Genomic DNA, 18,237 nt, shown 5'->3' with positions numbered 1-18,237 from the left:
GGCATAATCTACATTTAAATGACATTTAAAATTAGCAACTGGCTGGGCCCGATGGCTCACGCCAGTAATCCCAGCACTTTCGGAGGCCGAGGTGGGCAGATCACCTGAGGTTGGCAGTTCGAGACTGGCCTGACCAACATGGAGAAACCCCATCTCTACTAAAAATACACAAAAAATTAGCTGGGCATGGTGGTATATGCCTGTACCCAGTCACTCAGGGGGCTGAGGCAGGGGAATCACTTGAACCTGGGATGCGGAGGTTGAGGTGAGATCGTGCCATTGCACTCCAGCCTGAGCGACAAGAGCAAAACTTCGTCTAAAAAAAAGTATTAATAATAATTAGAAACTATTAACTTCAGCATTGTTTTGTGTTCTAAAGAGATTGACAGGTAAACTCAAAAGCTGTATTTGTGACTTAATCTTATTTTACATGGTTAAAAGTGGCCTATGCCTTCTATGGAGTTTTCCTCTTATTTTTATTCTTGATATTAAATGAGAAGAAATACAGACTGAATTCTCTTTTCCTGAAGAATTCATATATTCCTTACGAACTGTGAAAGAGTTGCCTCTTTCAAAGGTCCTTATCTTCCTAAACTATCTTCAGTCATTTAGTATAAAGAGAAAATTTTGTTTCACGTCAAAGCTTTTGCTCCTTTATATAAGGTATTAATTGATTAAATATCAAAACAGTGACAAGTCATACACTAAGTTTCAAAAATATTACATCATAGGGCTTTAAAGAATGGAAGAATATAGCCTTGCAACTAAGGAAAGTATCAACCTTTTATGATTTTAATCTAAATCTTAAACTCCTTAAAAGGAGTGCTATTATTATTGTAATTAAAATGTGTGAAGAGTTCTTAGAAACATAGTTTTTAAAGAAACATTGTTTTAAAGACGCTGTGTAGTAATGGATAAGACTTTTAAGTATGGTGCAATTCCAGATAGTCAATGATTTTTAAATCAAAGCACCAATGTCTAAATATTGATTTTGGAATCTGTCATCCCCCCAAAAAAAGAATTTCAACCCTTGGTTGCTGACCTAGGGCATGTTGTAAGCCTCAGAGCGCTACATCATTCTTTCTCATGGCGTTATACTTTTCCAATCTTTTTATTATATTCCTTGAAAATCAGTGGCAAGGTATGGGAAAGATAAGAGACCATACATTTTAAAAATTTAAAAAGATTTCAGTACTTTCATGACACGTTTTCACTTTTCTGTTGTGCACCCTTTCTACAGGAATGGTAAAAGCAACAGAACATCAGGTCAAACAACTCTTGCTACTAACGTAAACTCACTCTCCGAAAACCATTCTCAAATAGACAATGAGTGTCATAAAGCAAGCATGTGAATGCTACACAAGTGGGAACCCACTAACTTCTTTGAAATAAAAAGACATCACTTGTAGAGTTCACAGGTGACTGAGGGGAGCAGCCGGAAGTGTGCTGCCAGCCACCATGTTCAGTTCTGGGAGACTGAGTTTACATGTTTTCCAAATGGCACAAGCCTCCTAACAGTCCAATGAATCAACAGACACTTGGGAAATATTAATAAACAACTTTTTATGAACTATTACTACAAAGAACTTCAGCAAGAGGGGAGAGAAAGTTTAGTGATCTTTTAGTAAACATTTTTAGCATAACAGTCTTTGGGACCAGATAGTTTAAAAAAAAAAAAAAATGCTTATAAACACCATTGCTCTGTATTCAGCTGGTGTACACTAAAAACAGGATGATGGAAATACATGTTCTTAAAGCATTTCCACAGGAAATGTTCATATTTTTCATGACATTCTAAATCATTTAGCAATTACAATGCTACATTAGCTAAAACACAAGTATTCTTTATTGCACATTTCAAAGTAGTAAGGATGCTATAGCTTAAAAGGTGATTTTTATTTAGGGAAGAAATGACATTTCTGAATTGTTTGGCTCAAAAATGCATACTGCCAAGGCAGCTTAGTTCTAACAACCGATCTTTTAAAATAAACTTGGATTTTGAAGCCAATGAAATCCTTTACTGTAATGAATAATGCAGTCCATTTTTCCTCCAATGAAACATCAGAGGTCATAGTTACGGGCTCTGCTTTAAAGCCGGTGAACAGTCCTGACTAGTGCTCTGAGAGGCAGGAGGAGGCTCCTCTCTAGAGCCTGGCTGCAGTAAGTCTCTTGCGGCAGGTGGTGGTGGGTAATCCTGGGGAACATGGGTTGGGGGTGGTAATCGAGTACCGGGAATAAAGTACTCTCTTGGGCCAAGAGGACCTAAAGGTCTAAATGGTGCGTGTCCTGGTAAAAATTCCCGAGGGTGGAGTGGCAGGTCCCGTTTTCCTGGTGCAAATTCTCTTAAGCCTAGTGGTGGACGCATACCAGGGCCTGGAAAACAAAAATTATGTCGAGTAAATTCCTAGGAACATAGCTAAATTAAGACAATGCCAGGTATGTTAATATAGTCTGTCATCCTTTTTTTTTTGGAGGCAGGGTCTTGACTGTCAGCCAGGCTGGAGTGGAGTGAAGTCATCATGGCTCACTGCAGCCTCAATGTCCTGGGCTCAATCGGTCCTCCCTCCTCAGACTCTGAGTAGCTGGGATGACAGGTGCAAACCACCATACCCAGCTAATCTTTGTATTTTTTGAAAAGACAGGGTTTCACCATGTTGCCCAGGCTAGTCTCAAACTCCTAGGCTCAAGGGATCCACCTGCCTCAGCCTCTCAAAGTGCTGGAATTAAGGTGTGAGCCACTGTGCCTGGCCTGTCATCTTTATCTTGAGACAGATTTGTACTTGGAAGTACTATATACCATAACAGGAAGATAGACTAAATATGGCCTCATTGCAACAAACATTTTGATAAATTCCATTGTTTACTACTGTATATTAAAAATTTACGTAGTAGCTCAACATGTGCGTAATACATGCCATAAAAATGAAGGTGCTTGCCCTGCTGGAAAAGGTCTTTCAGCTTCATCTAATTAAATCAGCAGCATTCATTAGATAGCAGTTAGATTCTACCTTCTCTTTCATATCTCCCTCCTTTGTATTCCCCAAGGTGAGGGTTGACGGTTTTATCTTTCCCTCTCTAATATTCTGTGACCCACTGCTTATGCTTCTGTTATGGGTGATTAGAAGCTTTATGTTGTAGATTGTGTATACTGTGCCCTACAGGACATCTTAATTAGGGGATGTGTTTTATCTACCTTGCTATCCATTGCAGAACCTAGTCCACAGCCAGAGATGTTCAAAAAACATGTGCTGAATATTTCTGGCTTTCTATACATAGCCCCTTTCCTTGTTCTATTAGAGACAATTATTGCCCATCTAATCACAGGACATTAATGTAGCACCCTTTGTGTCTTAAGAAACTTGGGGAGAAGTTACAATGTACTCAGTCAGCTTCATCGCTGCATTGCAAAGCCCTGCAATTGCAGTTGTTTTAGCAAGGGATACAGAGAGTGGATGACTATGCTTTACAAGTTAATTACTACTGTTCAGATCATCTTACCAAAGGGTGGAGGAATTGGCCGAGGCCCGAAAGGTCCACAGAGCTGAGGTGGTGGTCCATATCGAATGGGTGGGGGTACAGGGCCTCCCATGGGAGTGCTCATAAGAGGCACTCCTGGGAAAGGAGGGGGCCCTTTTGGAGTCATATTAACCTGCAGAGTAGAAGAATTGAAGTTTTGAAATACTCTGGTATGACAGACAAAAGTACCAACACCAGTCAAAACTAAAACCCAATGAAGCAGATGTCAGGCACTTGTCCAAAGAGTAGAATTAGTGCAACAACTACCGCTCTCATTTGTTCCCACTGACAGCTTAGAAAGGTTAAAAGTATGTCACAGGAGTGAACACTTCTGCTATAATTGTATTATTGCTTATATCTGCAAATGGAAGGGAAAGCAGGTTATACAGGGAAGTCGCTCCTGACTAATACTATTTCTAAGGCAGTCACTCCCTCTGCACATCCCTCCCATCAGAATAATTTCCATATTTAGAATGCAGAGAATGAAAGGGAATGAAAAATGCATTCTCTACCATGTAATAGCAATTATTCAGAGTACCTTCAACAGGCCTGACATATGTTAACTCGAAGTCTCCTATCTCTAAATCTCTAATAGGACCATTTTGTCCTAAATATGCAGGAACACAGGCACAGAGAGTATTAGATAATTTGCTGACAGTAAGAATTACAGACAGCATGTAAGAAGCTGGGCTGGAATTCAATGCCAGGTTTAACTCCAAGGCCATGTTTTTTCCACCTCTACTTCTAACAAAGTAGTCTCTACTCTCTTTGAAGTCTTCTACTTCAAAGGGGTCTTGGGTCTTATCCAAGCTGCCCTTGGATAAAAAGATTTCTCAAGAGATGTGGATTCCTCGAGTCATGTGCTGGAACTCCAAAGTATTTTCCAAGAGAAACAATGTTCTATACACAAATTACACAGGCACACTCTATCTACCTTCATTCACTAGTAATGCTGTCTACTATGAGACACTGATTAATCATTTCCTATGGGAAAGTGGTTTGGAAACTCTCAATCATTAAAATAAATGTACTTTGATTTCAATAGAGAGAAGCATGGTGAGGTATGATCAGAGGACTTACCAACCTTAACAGCTACACAAGTTACAAGAGAATACACTTATGTGAACACTATTTAAGGACACTGCTGAGAACTGGCTCAATGAGTAATTATAGACTTCCACTATTCAGTACTTCACTTCCAACAAACATTCTTCTGTTAAATCAATCTGTAATTTCAGATCATTCAAAATAGGTTTTGCCTAGTATATGATTGGAGATAATCTTAAACAGCACATTTCCAAATGAAGGCATAATAATGAATTACACAATTTACAATGAATTTACTTTGCATAAGAGCATTAAACACTGAAATACAGAAGAGTGGGGACTTTTCACTTTTGTTTAAATTAATTACAGTTAAAGCAAACGCTCTACACAGGTTAAATGTCTAACCAAACAGGAGAGAGGAGAAAAGGCCAACAAATCAGTCAGATTTCGGCAACACTCCCATGTCAAGGACAAAAGTAAGATCAATATCGCCAGGCAACTTATAGCCCAGTTCAGTCCACACAGTACTTACTGCTACTGGATGCTCCGCCGAAGATGTAATGCTGGGAACTGAGGGGGCTTCAGGCTCTTGGAGAACAGTTTGCTTTTTTAGAAAAATAAATGAGACAGTACAGATAGAACACACAAATAGGAGATGAAGCAAAGAGAGAGTTGTAGAAAAAGCCAAATGTTCTTGAAATAACTATTCAAAATGAGTACATTTACCTTGCCTTCATCCATCATCCTGGTAGGGGAAGAGCCTCTTGAGCTGTTGTTCATCATGGCAGCTGTACCAGATCCTGGATCTGTTAAAGACCAGAGAATTGACATAGGCTTATTCTGACTTGTGTACTCTATGAGGAGGATAAAAGAAATCCTCTCCCCACTTCCTGCATGGTTTTAGACTCTTTAAACACTCTTGCTCCCTTACCAGAAGGAGAGGGTTTCCCAGATGCCTCAGCTGACCATCGAGGATGAGGCAGAGGCCCGTCCACAGATCCTTGTGAAAGAAACAACAGAGCCCTTGTATGTATTTTTCAGAAGAAATAACAAATTGTAGACAGGTTAGGGTTCAGGTCTATCTGGAAAGCAACATTAAAAATGGATCTCCCGATACTCATGAAGGCAAATCATTTATAATTTATGCTCGGACTTAAAGAATTAAAATTAGAAATGCCTTGCACTGAAAGAACAATAAACTCTGCACATTAATGGCTCTGGTCTATACTTCCAGCTACAGACTTCTATATACAGTATTCTACATTGTGATTTTTGTTCAGTGTACTTGTAATCTGACTTCCATATCTTACTATTATAGACATATTTAGGATTCAAAATAGACTCAACAGCATTTCATACTATAGTAATGAGAAGTGGAAACATGTATGCCTCATAAACTATAAAGTTACTAAGGCAAATACAGTTGATTCTTGAATAATGCAGGGGTCAGGTATGCTGATCCCCTGTGCAGTCAAAAACTCACGAGTAACTTTTGACTCCCCAAAGCCTACCTACTAATAAATAGCCTACTATTGACCAGAAGCCTTACCAATAACATAAACAGTTGATTAACACATATTCTATATATATATATATTGTATACTGTATTCTTACCTTAATAGAGTAAGCTAAAGAAAATGTTACTGAAATCCTAAGAGGAAATGTATGTACAATACTGTATGGTATCTGTCTATACTGTAAGTGTACAGGATCTGTTTACAAGATGAATCATCTGACAGAAATGACAGATAACTGCTGCTGCACACTCCGATCTAAGGTATACAGCAAAGCAATTCAACTTTTCTAGTAATACCATGACTTTGCTTCTTGAGAATACTTCCAGCATCACTAGCGGCATTTTATATAGATTACATGGTGTCATTCAAGGTTTATGTTACTGCACTAAACATAAAAAATACACAAGAACCGTGAGAGATTATGTTTACATGGAGATTAACATCACACGGTGTTTAAAGCGGATACTCGCCACACTTGAGCTCACTGCCATAGCAACAGGAGGTGGCTATGAAATTATTGTAGTAGTACAGTGTGTACAACAGCTAATTTTATGCATTTATGATTTAATACTGTGTCTTTACATGTGTTTACTTTCTCCCAATTGTGAATGGTGTCATGTATATGTTTGTGTGTGCAAGTTTTGATAAACTTTTTAAAATAGATTTTTGTATATTTTACAATAGTATATGATAAAATAGACTAGTATCTACATATATTTTATGCATTCATGACATACATAAATTTTTAAAAATACTTCTAGGCTGTGTGGTTCATCTGCAAGTTCTTTCAAATTACTGCAAAGTTCCAAAAAATTTCCCAACGTATTTTTTGAAAAAACCTGCATATAAACGGACCTGCACAAATCAAACCTGTGTTGTTCAAGGGTCAGCTGTATTTGGGAGAGGAATCCCACAGAACTTTAATCTAAAGATAAAGGCTTAACACTTCATAGTAAAAAAATTAAAAAGAAACAATAAAAGGACCTCAAGGGAAATAATAAATGCTTTTTGTTCTAAAACAAATCTTGCAGTTGAATACTTATCCGCCAAGACAAATTAAGAAATTTTCTTTTCTGTTGGGCGCGGTGACTCAAACCTGTAATCCCAGCACTTTGGGAGGCCGACGTGGGTGGATCACGAGGTCAAGAGATCGAGACCATCCTGGTCAACATGGTGAAACCCCGTCTCTACTAAAAATACAAAAAATTAGCTGGGCATGGAGGCGCGTGCCTGTAATCCCAGCTACTCAGGAGGCTGAGGCAGGAGAATTGCCTGAACCCAGGAGGCGGAGGTTGTGGTGAGCCGAGATCGCGCCATTGCACTCCAGCCTGGGTAACAAGATCGAAATTCTGTCTCAAAAAAAAAAAAAAAAGAAATTTTCTTTTCTATACTGGACAGACCCAAATTCTAAAGTGTTGTTTGCATTAGAATCCTCAAATAAAAGGGAAAAAGCCACCTGAAACAGTATGGCCAGGAAACATGTGAATGCTCACCAAATTCACTTCTAGGCATATCTCTTCGACTGAGAGTAGCAGAGAGCGGTCTCACAGGCGGCTCCACTGTCGGTGGAGGGGAGCATTCTCCACCACTCACAGGGGATGGGCCGAAAGAGCCATTCTGGCTCAGAGGACCTAAAGATGACAGCATCTTGTTACCATTTTAAGATAGCCTTTTTTTCCCTAAGTTCTTAGGATTATTCCTAGGGTATCATAACCATTACACACAGAAACAAAAGTCATTTATATACATTTAACACCAAAAATCGATTGTTGCCCTTTACAAGGTGCTCCTTACCTCTCCGGGGAGGGTTCTGTGTATTTGGTCTGCCCGGCATTGGTTTTACAATCACAGGTTCTTCTTGCAGCATTGCCATCTTTTGCGTTAATTCTAATAATCTTGAATATAGAGAAAGAGTATTTAAGAAAGACTTGAATATGAAACAGAAACCAATTCCTTAAGAGGTAACACTGAAAACACAGGTAACAAAATCACGTACTTGTGTCGCAGGTTGGCAGCTTCCCTTTTCTCTTCAGCTATAGCTCTTTCTGCAGCACGAGCTTTGAGCTATTGAATAAATACATTCAAATTAAGTTCTAGGAGACTATGTACCAAATAAAGGAAAGAAGAAAGAAATCTTACCCAGTTTTCATGAGCTTTCTTCTCATGGGTAGCTATCTGAAAAAGATAATACATCACAAAATATGCTTACAGATTCATCATAATAGCCTGTATTAATTATCAAAGAATTCTGGGCACTAAATAGGAGACTAGAATCATTACCTGGTTTTTAAATAACCGCTCTGTTTTCTGTAATTCATCTTCCATTTCTTCAATTCTCCGCCTAAGAATTACAGTTGGCTTTATGAGTTACAGCACAACCAAATAAAAACCCAAATATGACCATGTTAACACTTACCCTAACAATTGTACCCTAATAGAGCTACTTTTAACTGTTCCTAAATATGCTTCTCAAATAATCCTGTTATCTTCCATTATAAACCTTTCTTTCCTTTTTTCATCCTTTAATTATTCATTGAAAAATTTCCCCAAGTTAGGACTACTGGGTCTATCAAATGGCAAAATCACTTTAATGGCTTTTGATACATCATACAACAAACTGCACCCCTCCCCGCCCCTACCCCCAGAACTGTTTGCAGGAACCAAGTTCCCTTACAGTTTTGCCAGCACTGGGTATATGTTAATATTTTTCCATTTGTTAACTTAAAATTTAGTTTTTCTTTTGTGTGAATTTATGTATTCATGTCCTCTAACCATTTATTTATGCTTTTGTGCTAAAAAAAAAAAACCTAGTTTCATTAGCCAGTGACACCATCTTTAGAGGGTGAACTTACTTGTAAGTTTTTACTTCCTCTGCAGCCGAAACTGCCTTTTCATCGGCAGCTGACAGCCTCTGCTCTCTTTCTTGCCGCTCATACTCTTCTTGACTTAATTTCCTAAGATAAAACTGGTTGTCAGTGAAAGTATTTCTCTTTTCCTCCTGGCGTTCTGTCTGAATGCTCTATTAAAATGTCACTTCCTATCCTATTCTTAAAAATGCACAGACTATACAAAGTCATAGGAAGGAATTCAAACAGTCCTTTAGGATAAAAATCCAACTGTGGCCTGTTGATACATCACCTGCATTTTCTAATGTCTCGTAATTCTTTCCTCACTAGTAAGTAAATGTAATTAAAAAAACCACTATGTGTCCAATGGGAAAGACTGTTGTGTTGAAATGATAAATGCTCACTTTTCTTCAATGTAGAAAGCCAGGGCTGATCAACCTAACACAGTTAAGCTTATTAGGATAAAACAGGGGATAATTACTTCTCTTATATTTAACCATGGAAAAACCACTAATTAATTTTCTTATGGGCTGTTTCTCAATCCAAGACTGGTACCATGATAAAGACAGCCAATGAAAGGGCTTTTTAGAACATGCCTTCTAACTGTACAGTTAACCACAGAACATTTTCACACTTCAGATGTGGAGCTCCCCTACCTATTTCAAAGGAATCATGATTAAGCAGAGAGACAAATCTGAGTATTGCCAATGTCTGTTGAACAGAAAAAGAATTCAAACTCCCGTAATCAGGGTGCTATGTACTGAAAATTGGTTTTAACCTGATAATTTTCAAGCTCAAGATGTCAACATACTGTAACACAGACTGTAAAGGCAGCAACATTTATTGGTTTAAAAGTGCTACTTGTAGTTACCCTTGTACTTCTTCACTCATAGTTCCGATACTAAAGATACTTGAAAGTTTTCTATAAATTGAAAGCAAAAATAGAGGAGCTACACTAAAAAAGGTTATTAACACCAAAGAGAAAAAAGTGTATGTATTCTTTTATAACTGCTCATTTAGTATTTCAGCAAATATTTTGTGAGTGGTTATAACATACTAGTTACCTTATAAGAGGCTAAGATAAAGGTTTGGGTATGGTAAGTACCACCTCTGCACTAAAAGAGCTCACAGCTCAATGTATAAAAGGTGCATATAAGAATAGAACAATCTCTCGCTGACTCTGGCTTAGGAGGAGATGTTGAAAAAACAAGTCTTAAAGAAAGATTCAAGAGAATTTTGCTTCCAATAATGGATGAGTTAGTCTGCAAACACTGAAAATAAGAACAGATGGACAAAAATATAAAGAATGTGCTTGAAGGCATCAGAAAGCTAATAAGGCAGTGAAGAAAATCCAGTAGGAAAAACCACAGAATTATAAGGAAGTCTGGCATTTTAAGCCATTGTCCCCCAGGTTCATCCACACATTAAAGACAAGCCAGACATATACGAAGGTTGAGATGAACTTTCAACAGATCCCTGGGTTCAGAGAAACAAGAGGTAGAGTTCAGGGCTGACAATGAGAAGGCCCCAGAGAAAAAGCCCTAGGCTTTGGGTTGAGACCAGAAAAGAGCTGCACACTTGGAGTACTGAACAGGCAATATGATGTCCTTTAAACAGACTAAGCCGTGTTTCAATGAACTTAATAGCTAACTGGAATAAAGTGATGACCACCTGCTAGAGGTAATCTCAAATCTTTTCTGTAGGATGATAACATCATCCGAGACCTCAAATTTCCCCTACAATTTTCATAACCAATGTTCACCACTCCATCAAAACCAACCAGGCATTCCATAAGACAAGACAATGTGATTGCAATCTAAAAGACAAGAGAAACAGACTCATAAGGGATCCACATGATAGTATTAACACATAGATTTTAAAACAATTGTGCCTTCTATATTGAAGGAAGTAAAAGTCAGGATTATGAATTTCAGCAGAGGATCAGAAACCATAAAAGTAAAAAATAGTAAGTAAATCCAAAAAGAACTCAATGAATGATTTCAGCAGATTAGATAACTGAGGTGAGATTTTAGCACACTGGAAGATAGGTCAGAAGAAAACATCCAGAATGAAGCAAATTCAGGATGTAGGAGCACTGGGCAAGGGGTAGGGATGAGGGATCCTACTATGTTTAATTGGATTCTCAGGACAAGAGAGAATGAAATGGAATTAATATGTGAAAAAAGAGGCCCCAAATTCAAGAAATGTTTATAACCTCAAGCAGCATAAACGCAAAAGAAAAAGCAGGGGGGTAGGGGTGGAGGGGTGATGACAAAACCCTACATGAGGCACCTCCCAATAAAATTGCTGAAAAACCAAAAAGAAAAATGACTAAAGGCAGCTAGGGAAGGCACGATGTATTTGAAAAAGAGAAAATAAGAATAATAATAGATTCCTCAAAGAAACTTTAAAACTGGAAGATAATTGGTTATCTTAAAAGTGCTGGTATTAAACAACTATCAAAATTCCATAACCAGTAGAAAGATCCTTTTAAGGTTGGGCGCAGTGGCTCACACCTGTAATCCCAGCACTTTGGGAGCCTGAGGCAGGTGTATCACCTGAGGTCAGGAGTTCGAGACCAGTCTGACCAACATGGAGAAACTCCATTTCCACTAAAAAAACAAAAAACAAAAAACAAAAAAACGAAATTAGCTGGGCGTGGTGGTGCATGCCTGTAATCCCAGGGAGGCTGAGGCAGGAGAATCACTTGAATCTGGGAGGTGGAGGTTGCAATGAGCAGAAATCGCATCATTGCACTCCAGCCTGTGCAACAAGAGCGAAACTCTGTCTCAAAAAAAAAAAAAAAAAGATCCTTTTAAAATAGAGTCAAAATAAAGACATTTTCTTACAAAAATAAACTCACTGAACCTGATTTAAGGTATATTCTTCATATAGAATGACCGTGATTGCAAATGGAAGACTGAAGACGTAGGAGAATAAAGTATGATAGTAACTATAAATAGGTATGTGAATTGAGTATCAGCAGGATAGCACTGTAAAACATAAAACATTTTGTGGAGTTTGAGCTATATAGAGCATTACAATACATTACCACAATAACATTTAAGTCAGGAGGAAGTTAAAGCCCAGAAAGAGGTCACTCCTCGGCCTGGTGCCTGGTGTGGTGGTTCACGCTTGTAGTCCCAGCACTTTCGGGAGCTGAGGTGGGCGAAGGTCAAGATTGCGACCATCGTGGCCAACATGGTGAAACCCCATCTCTGGAACAAAATACATCTCTACTAAAAATACAAAAATTAGCCAGGCATGGTGGCGGGCACCTGTAGTCCCAGCTACTGGAGGCAGGAGAATCACTTGAACCCAGGAGGCAGGAGAATCGCTTGAACCCAGGAGGCAGAAGTTGCAGTAAGCCAAGATCGCGCCACTGCATTCCAGCCTGCCAACAGAGAGAGACTCTGTCTCAAAAAAAAAAAAAAAAGGAAACGTAACTCCTCTATGAAGAAAGAGGTAACTCCCTTATGTCCGACTTTAATATGCCCAGGATACATACTGTGGCCTTTAAGGTAATTAGAAGACAAGTAGAACAACTTGTAACCACCAAGCTTAAATAGAGAAGAGCAGAAGAATTTAAAATACTCTAACAATTCAAAAAAAGGAAAAAGGAACACAGAAAAGGCCATCAAATAAAGAGCAGATACCAATATGTAGATTTAAACTCAAATATATTTTAGGAATTGCATTTAAGAAGCAAATGAGTGCTCAGTCTGTGTAGCTACCTATTTATTTATGCTACTCACTCCAGAAAAGATTTTTAGGAGTGTGAACATGTGAGTAGGTAGGTGACTGCCAGGCAGAAACAATAAAGGACATTTTTACTGCAGAAAAAACAGCATACATAAAGACAAAGAAGTTTAGAGTGGCATGGAGGAACTGTTGAGTGTCTATAGTTCAAGAAGCATCAGAAGAAACCACAGGAAGTGCACCTGGAGAGGCAGCTCAGGGCTAGCTGAGGGGAAAGTGGCCTCTGTACCTGTTAAGGAGTATGGAATTGACCCTCAAGGGAATGGAGCATACTTGATAGATTTTAAGCACATAATGACACGGACAGACTTGTATTTTAGGAAGTTCACTCTAGCAGCTTTAGAGACCATCAGAATTTGGAAGCAGATGTATAAGAAAGACTGAAGATAAACAGGTGATTAGCTAGGGAACTGGCATAAAAGATGACAAGGGCCTGAACACACACAGTGACTTTAGGGGTGGACAGCAGAGTACAAACCACACATGGAGACTGAATGAATATTGTGGCACATAAATGGGTTAACTGGATCATGAAGAAAAACAGTTGCCATTTAAGTAATTCACATGACTACTAGACGCAGAGAAGTGCTCTTTTTTTTAAAAGTAATGAAATGAGGAATGTCTCTCTGAAGCAGGACAGGCATTTAGAGCTGGCCTTAGCAAAATCTGGAAAATCTAAACTGGCTGCTTGGTGAGCAAATAATTAGAGAAAAAGTTAACGGTATACTTTTAATGTTTAATGGCATACGGCAGTCGCAGACTAAGCATTTTAAAAGGTTAAATTTGCTTAGCAAGAGAGGTCGTCTCACACACTGCCATATACACCACAGAGTAAAATATAGGAGCAAACAGAAATAGTAACTGCCACAAACAACCTATTTTTAGAGAATTCAGATGATTTTGTGGAGAAAAAACTTGAATTATAAAAACCTAGTTTTCAAAAGATACCTAGCTCAAAATTTGAGATGTGTATTTCAGAAGATTAGTATCTAAATATGTACACCAAATAGTTCTATATTCAAAACTCCTCATCTTTGCCACAATTATGTTTAGTCTGAATATTTGACTCTGTGAAGTGCAAAACTAAATGTACCTTTAATAAGTAAAATTTCCTTTTTCGAAGTTTTTATTCTACTAAAACACATGTCATACAAATCACTCAGACTTTTTAAAGGAAATTACATAATTGACCACAAAGAAAGGAAAGTGAAATAAGTGGTGGAGCCACAGAAAAGGCATGGGCAGATCTTCAAAAGAGAAGCACTTCCACAGCAGTAACTGTCAGGACCAGTCAACTGCTCCCCCTTACATGAGTTACAGGCAACAGTTTCTGACAACTGCTTAGAAAGCCAAGAAAAATGCAGGTTATGAGAAACAAAGCAGATAGGAAGAAAGACCAATTTGTACTAATGTGAGATGGAAAAAAGTATAAATAATCCTAAAAAAGATAACATTGTCTGTATTAGTACCTTTATTTAGTCACATGACAGTGAACAGTAAACGATGAAAATCTTACTTTTGCAAAGCCATCTCCTTCTGCTGATACAATTCATTCAGAATCTCCACCTTCTGCCTCAGGGTTCTGCACTCATCTTCCAGTCCATCTTTGGCAGATTGCAGTGAGTTGCGGTCATCTTCCAATTTCTTTATCTGGTCTGTAAAGCGTAAAACATTTGAGCTCTATGTGTGTGCACAAGAACTTGAGAACTTGGTTAGGGGTTTGGGGCTGAGAGGAATGAGAAGTTTGAAAGCAGGAAACCACTCTTTATCTATCTAATGCAATTTTGCATCTTTCCAATACATAGCAATTTCTTCTCAAGAAGCAACCTACCTTCCAGGTTACATTTAGTGGACATCGAGGCTCTTAGCTTAAGTTGCAAATGTTTTAGATCCTCTTCAACTACCGATATTGCAGTCTGTGTCTAAAAATTACAGAAGAGAGAAGTATTCATATAAGTGAGACATAGTAAAAGCATTCACAGGCACTTATGGGACTCTAAAAAAGGATTATACCCGAGAGACATCCATCAACTGCTTAATCTGATTTTTCATCTTCTCATTCCGGTCACCTAAAAAACAAAAGACTTTCATTGCTTTTTCTTCCCTTGCGTTTTAAATCTGTATTTTCTTGATTTATGCAAAACTAAACAATTATCAAATTCAAACATTTAAAGAACAAACAAAAATGGAACAGAATTAGACTGACTTTTAAGAGAACTGCAAATCTAGATTCAAAAAGTGAATTCCCATTTGCACAATAAACATCTTATACATGCCATTCTTGAGCAAGACGAAACATGCAAGATAAAGCTCTGTCTTCTATCTCAGATCTACCTCCACCTGGGCTTAGTAAGTGTCTCATTCAGAAAGATTCTCTCCTATTCTCCTCCAGAATCTGCTCTCAGGTGTGGTTTAAAACACTCACTACGTAAGCAACATCCAACTTGAGAGACAACATCTAGAAACATTGTCCCTCATCAGTAAACACTGCTACCCTATAGCCTCCACTCTCATGGCCCTAGTTTCTGGATCCAACCACCTCAGTACTCTTAAAACCAGTTGTGGTTTTCTTTCACGGCCTTAGTTTATACCTCCAATCACCTTAGTACTCTTAAAACCAGTGGTGGGCCTTAAAACCAAACAGCTCCTGAGATGACTAGTCTTAAAATGTTATCTCCATGAAATTGAGAAATATAGTTTCTACTACTGTATATGTTCAATACGTAGAGGTGTAAGACATGACCAGTGCAGCTCCCGTGCACCCTTCTAGTCTCAATGAGATGTAAAAACCAAGTCAGTGTTCCTTGCATGCTCACTGCTATACCATACCCTAGCAATCCACCTCTGCCCAATGCAAATAGACATATACACAAATCCAGTGATACATGTTAACAACTCTAAAGCTTAAGAGGAAATGCAGCCAGCTGAAAAGTAGCATTAGTGTACTTAAAGATAGGAAGGGAAAAGGGGTCCATCCTCCTTGAGACTGATCTTACCTGCCACTTCTCCATTTGCTAATTCATCTGAATCATTTCCTCCTTTATTTTGACCCTCAGATTCAGATTCACACTCTAATCGATTCAACTGTGTAATGCAATTAGTCAAAGCCTAGAAAAGAAGTAAAAAGGCATTAAGAGTCTTTCCATTTTAGTTCAACAGATTTCATGATAATTCACAAGAATTAAGCTTGTACTCGTGAGAATGTACTTACATTAATATTATCATCCTTGTGAGTAAGAGCTACTTCCAAATCTTTCTGAGACTTCTCAAATGATTTGATTTGCTCACTGAGCTCGGCATGTAATTTACTCCAGTCTTCAATTTCCAGCTGCAACTGAAAGGTTAAAACACATAATTCCCACAGGTTAGGCTTTTGCACTGGGGACAAGACCAAGTGAATGAGACAGGGAGGTAAGGAGCCATGCCTCTCCTTAGTCTATCACTATGGGCTAAGACCTTGGTTTAGTGGGAGGAGAGAGTGACCCCAATCCTCAGAGCTGTAGTGAGAACATCAGAGCTGACAAGGAAATTGATCTCGTTTATTGCATCCTTCAGAAAATTATAGCCAATTCAAATAATTCACTTCCAGAAGGAACTGAAGGGCTCACCCTACTATCTCTCAAGTCTAGACTCCTAATCATGTAACTTTCCCTTGGCTAGTGAAGCAGTAACTACTAAAAGGAGGGTGATAAAACATCTAATTCTTAGATCTAAAAAGTCAATCTATTACCCACTTAAGGCTACTCAAGTTAATAGTAATTGGTGTTTGACAAAACAAGACTAAACACTCTGATGGGCAAAATAAATTGTACAGAACAGAAAATCCAGAACAGATAGAAAATGTATACCTATATTCAATTTTGGAAGTATAAACTTTGCATATCTAAGAACAGAATCCTGCATGTACATTACCTTAAAAACAGATCTGAAAAAAGGCATTCATGTGATATGATACTGGGTTCTCTATTTTACATGACCCAGGACATGTACTTTCCTTTACCTGCTCTTTTTTCTTCTTAAGCCTAGCATTTTCTTCTTGAACCCGATGGCATTCAGACTTGACTTTCTCTTCACTAAGCTTAGCTTCATTAAGTGCAATTTGAACCTAATGCAAAACACTCCTATTAGTGAATAAATTCCAAAGAAAACCAAAAAAAAGTTACTTTCCCAACCCAACAGCACGTAGTTTTCATTTTTTGCACATTTTAGCATGTCAAATTTTTGCTCCTCAACAAAACTATGATATAGGTTTAATATCCTGCAGGAATTATAGTCAGCTTTACCTCTGAAAATTCTGAAGCATTCATGGAAATAACATCTTTTAACTTCTCTATAGATTTCTTGTTTTCTGATATCTGCCATGTAAAAACAGAACACAAAATGCATATTAGGATTTCAGTAGAAACACCGGGATATACACTAAAAAGAGGAAACATCAACGAAGTATATCCCAGAGCCATCCTGTGTTTCAGGTAAAAGCAGCTTTTTCAGTTTTGCCCTAGGGAAAAATCAAGAACTTAAAGAGGTAAAGGAAAATAATCAAAGGCATAAATATTTCATGGCATACACAACCTTCCTTATTAGAATAAAATGTGGCAGATGGCGAGACTAAAAGATGAAAGAAAAGAAACTGAAAAAACTTTCAAGTTAACCACTTCAAATCAATGTGTGTTTTTTTTTCCTTGAGGCAAGAGAGAAAAAAAAATCCCCAAGGTACTTTAAAAATTCTCTTGCCTAAATTAAAAATGGTAGAATTAGAGTGAGAAAAGGCAGATCATGCATATACAAGAATTCCAAATAATTTATGAAGATCCTGGCTCCTCAAGGGGATGGAGCATAATCCTTCACTTTTTAACTCTGGGCTGTGTTACTAACTTTCTTCCAAAGAGTACAATAATGAAAAAGTTAAAAAAAAGTAATTTTACAGTGAAGAAACCTGGCAATACTAAGCTCAGTGAGGTCATCAAGAATAATAGGATGTGGGATTTATGGGAACCCTCTTTACTATCTTTGCAATTTTTATGTCATTCTGAAACTATTCTATTAATAAAGTAAAATGCTTATAGTGGAAAAAAAAAAAAAAAAAACCTTTGCAAAACAAAACAAAACAAAACACAACACAAGGACTGTTCAACTGGGTTGTGGTTTCTTAGCTGCTCCACGTGTTTTGGAGGGCAGAGCCAAGCAATACAACAATTACCTGGGGTTGAGAACCAAAATACTTCCTAGGCCCATAAGAGTAACTTCTTGTGTAAGTACTTAAAATCCCACAAAAACGGACAGAAGTAGGTTCAACTTCTCTGACTCGCACTCTTACTTTACAGAACACTATGGAAAATAAAAAGTTCAACTCCATCTACAGAGTTCAAAAACCAAATTATTAGTAACACTTAGCAGCACAACTCTTACCAAATCCTGATTCTTGACATTCTGTTCTCTCTCAGATTCTAACATAACACGAAGATTTTTAGCTGTGTCACCCAGAATTTCATTATTTTTTTCAAGTGTCTTGATTTTATCCTACAAAAAAGATATTAAGATTAGTTATATTC

At 37.9% G+C, this 18,237-nt stretch overlaps 1 protein-coding gene across 5 annotated transcripts in view; it reads right to left on the bottom strand.

Annotated features, from left to right (window-relative positions):
• Positions 1-1,546: 1,546 nt before the first annotated feature.
• The window catches only part of MIA3 (MIA SH3 domain ER export factor 3), a 72,027-nt gene continuing 55,336 nt past the window's right edge, over positions 1,547-18,237 (bottom strand). For 3 of the 5 annotated variants that reach the window (XM_074385230.1, XM_074385228.1, XM_074385231.1), the window contains 19 exons: positions 18,095-18,205; positions 16,969-17,040; positions 16,686-16,790; positions 15,897-16,019; positions 15,682-15,793; positions 14,699-14,754; positions 14,517-14,607; positions 14,202-14,340; positions 8,933-9,034; positions 8,361-8,421; positions 8,220-8,255; positions 8,077-8,144; positions 7,875-7,975; positions 7,574-7,711; positions 5,495-5,563; positions 5,290-5,369; positions 5,096-5,167; positions 3,499-3,649; positions 1,547-2,373 (listed from right to left, as the gene is read on the bottom strand). In XM_074385230.1, the coding sequence (XP_074241331.1) occupies positions 2,075-2,373; positions 3,499-3,649; positions 5,096-5,167; positions 5,290-5,369; positions 5,495-5,563; positions 7,574-7,711; positions 7,875-7,975; positions 8,077-8,144; positions 8,220-8,255; positions 8,361-8,421; positions 8,933-9,034; positions 14,202-14,340; positions 14,517-14,607; positions 14,699-14,754; positions 15,682-15,793; positions 15,897-16,019; positions 16,686-16,790; positions 16,969-17,040; positions 18,095-18,205 (1,986 nt within the window). In that variant the 3' untranslated portion in view covers positions 1,547-2,074. The remainder of the gene's footprint in view (positions 2,374-3,498; positions 3,650-5,095; positions 5,168-5,289; positions 5,370-5,494; positions 5,564-7,573; positions 7,712-7,874; positions 7,976-8,076; positions 8,145-8,219; positions 8,256-8,360; positions 8,422-8,932; positions 9,035-14,201; positions 14,341-14,516; positions 14,608-14,698; positions 14,755-15,681; positions 15,794-15,896; positions 16,020-16,685; positions 16,791-16,968; positions 17,041-18,094; positions 18,206-18,237) is intronic. The other 2 variants (XM_074385229.1, XM_074385232.1) reach the window with 1 other exon arrangement.

This window comes from Saimiri boliviensis, chromosome 14 (genome assembly GCF_048565385.1).
Source record: "Saimiri boliviensis isolate mSaiBol1 chromosome 14, mSaiBol1.pri, whole genome shotgun sequence".
NCBI classification, from domain to species: Eukaryota; Metazoa; Chordata; class Mammalia; order Primates; family Cebidae; genus Saimiri; species Saimiri boliviensis.
This window is presented reverse-complemented; position numbering and strand designations above follow the sequence as displayed.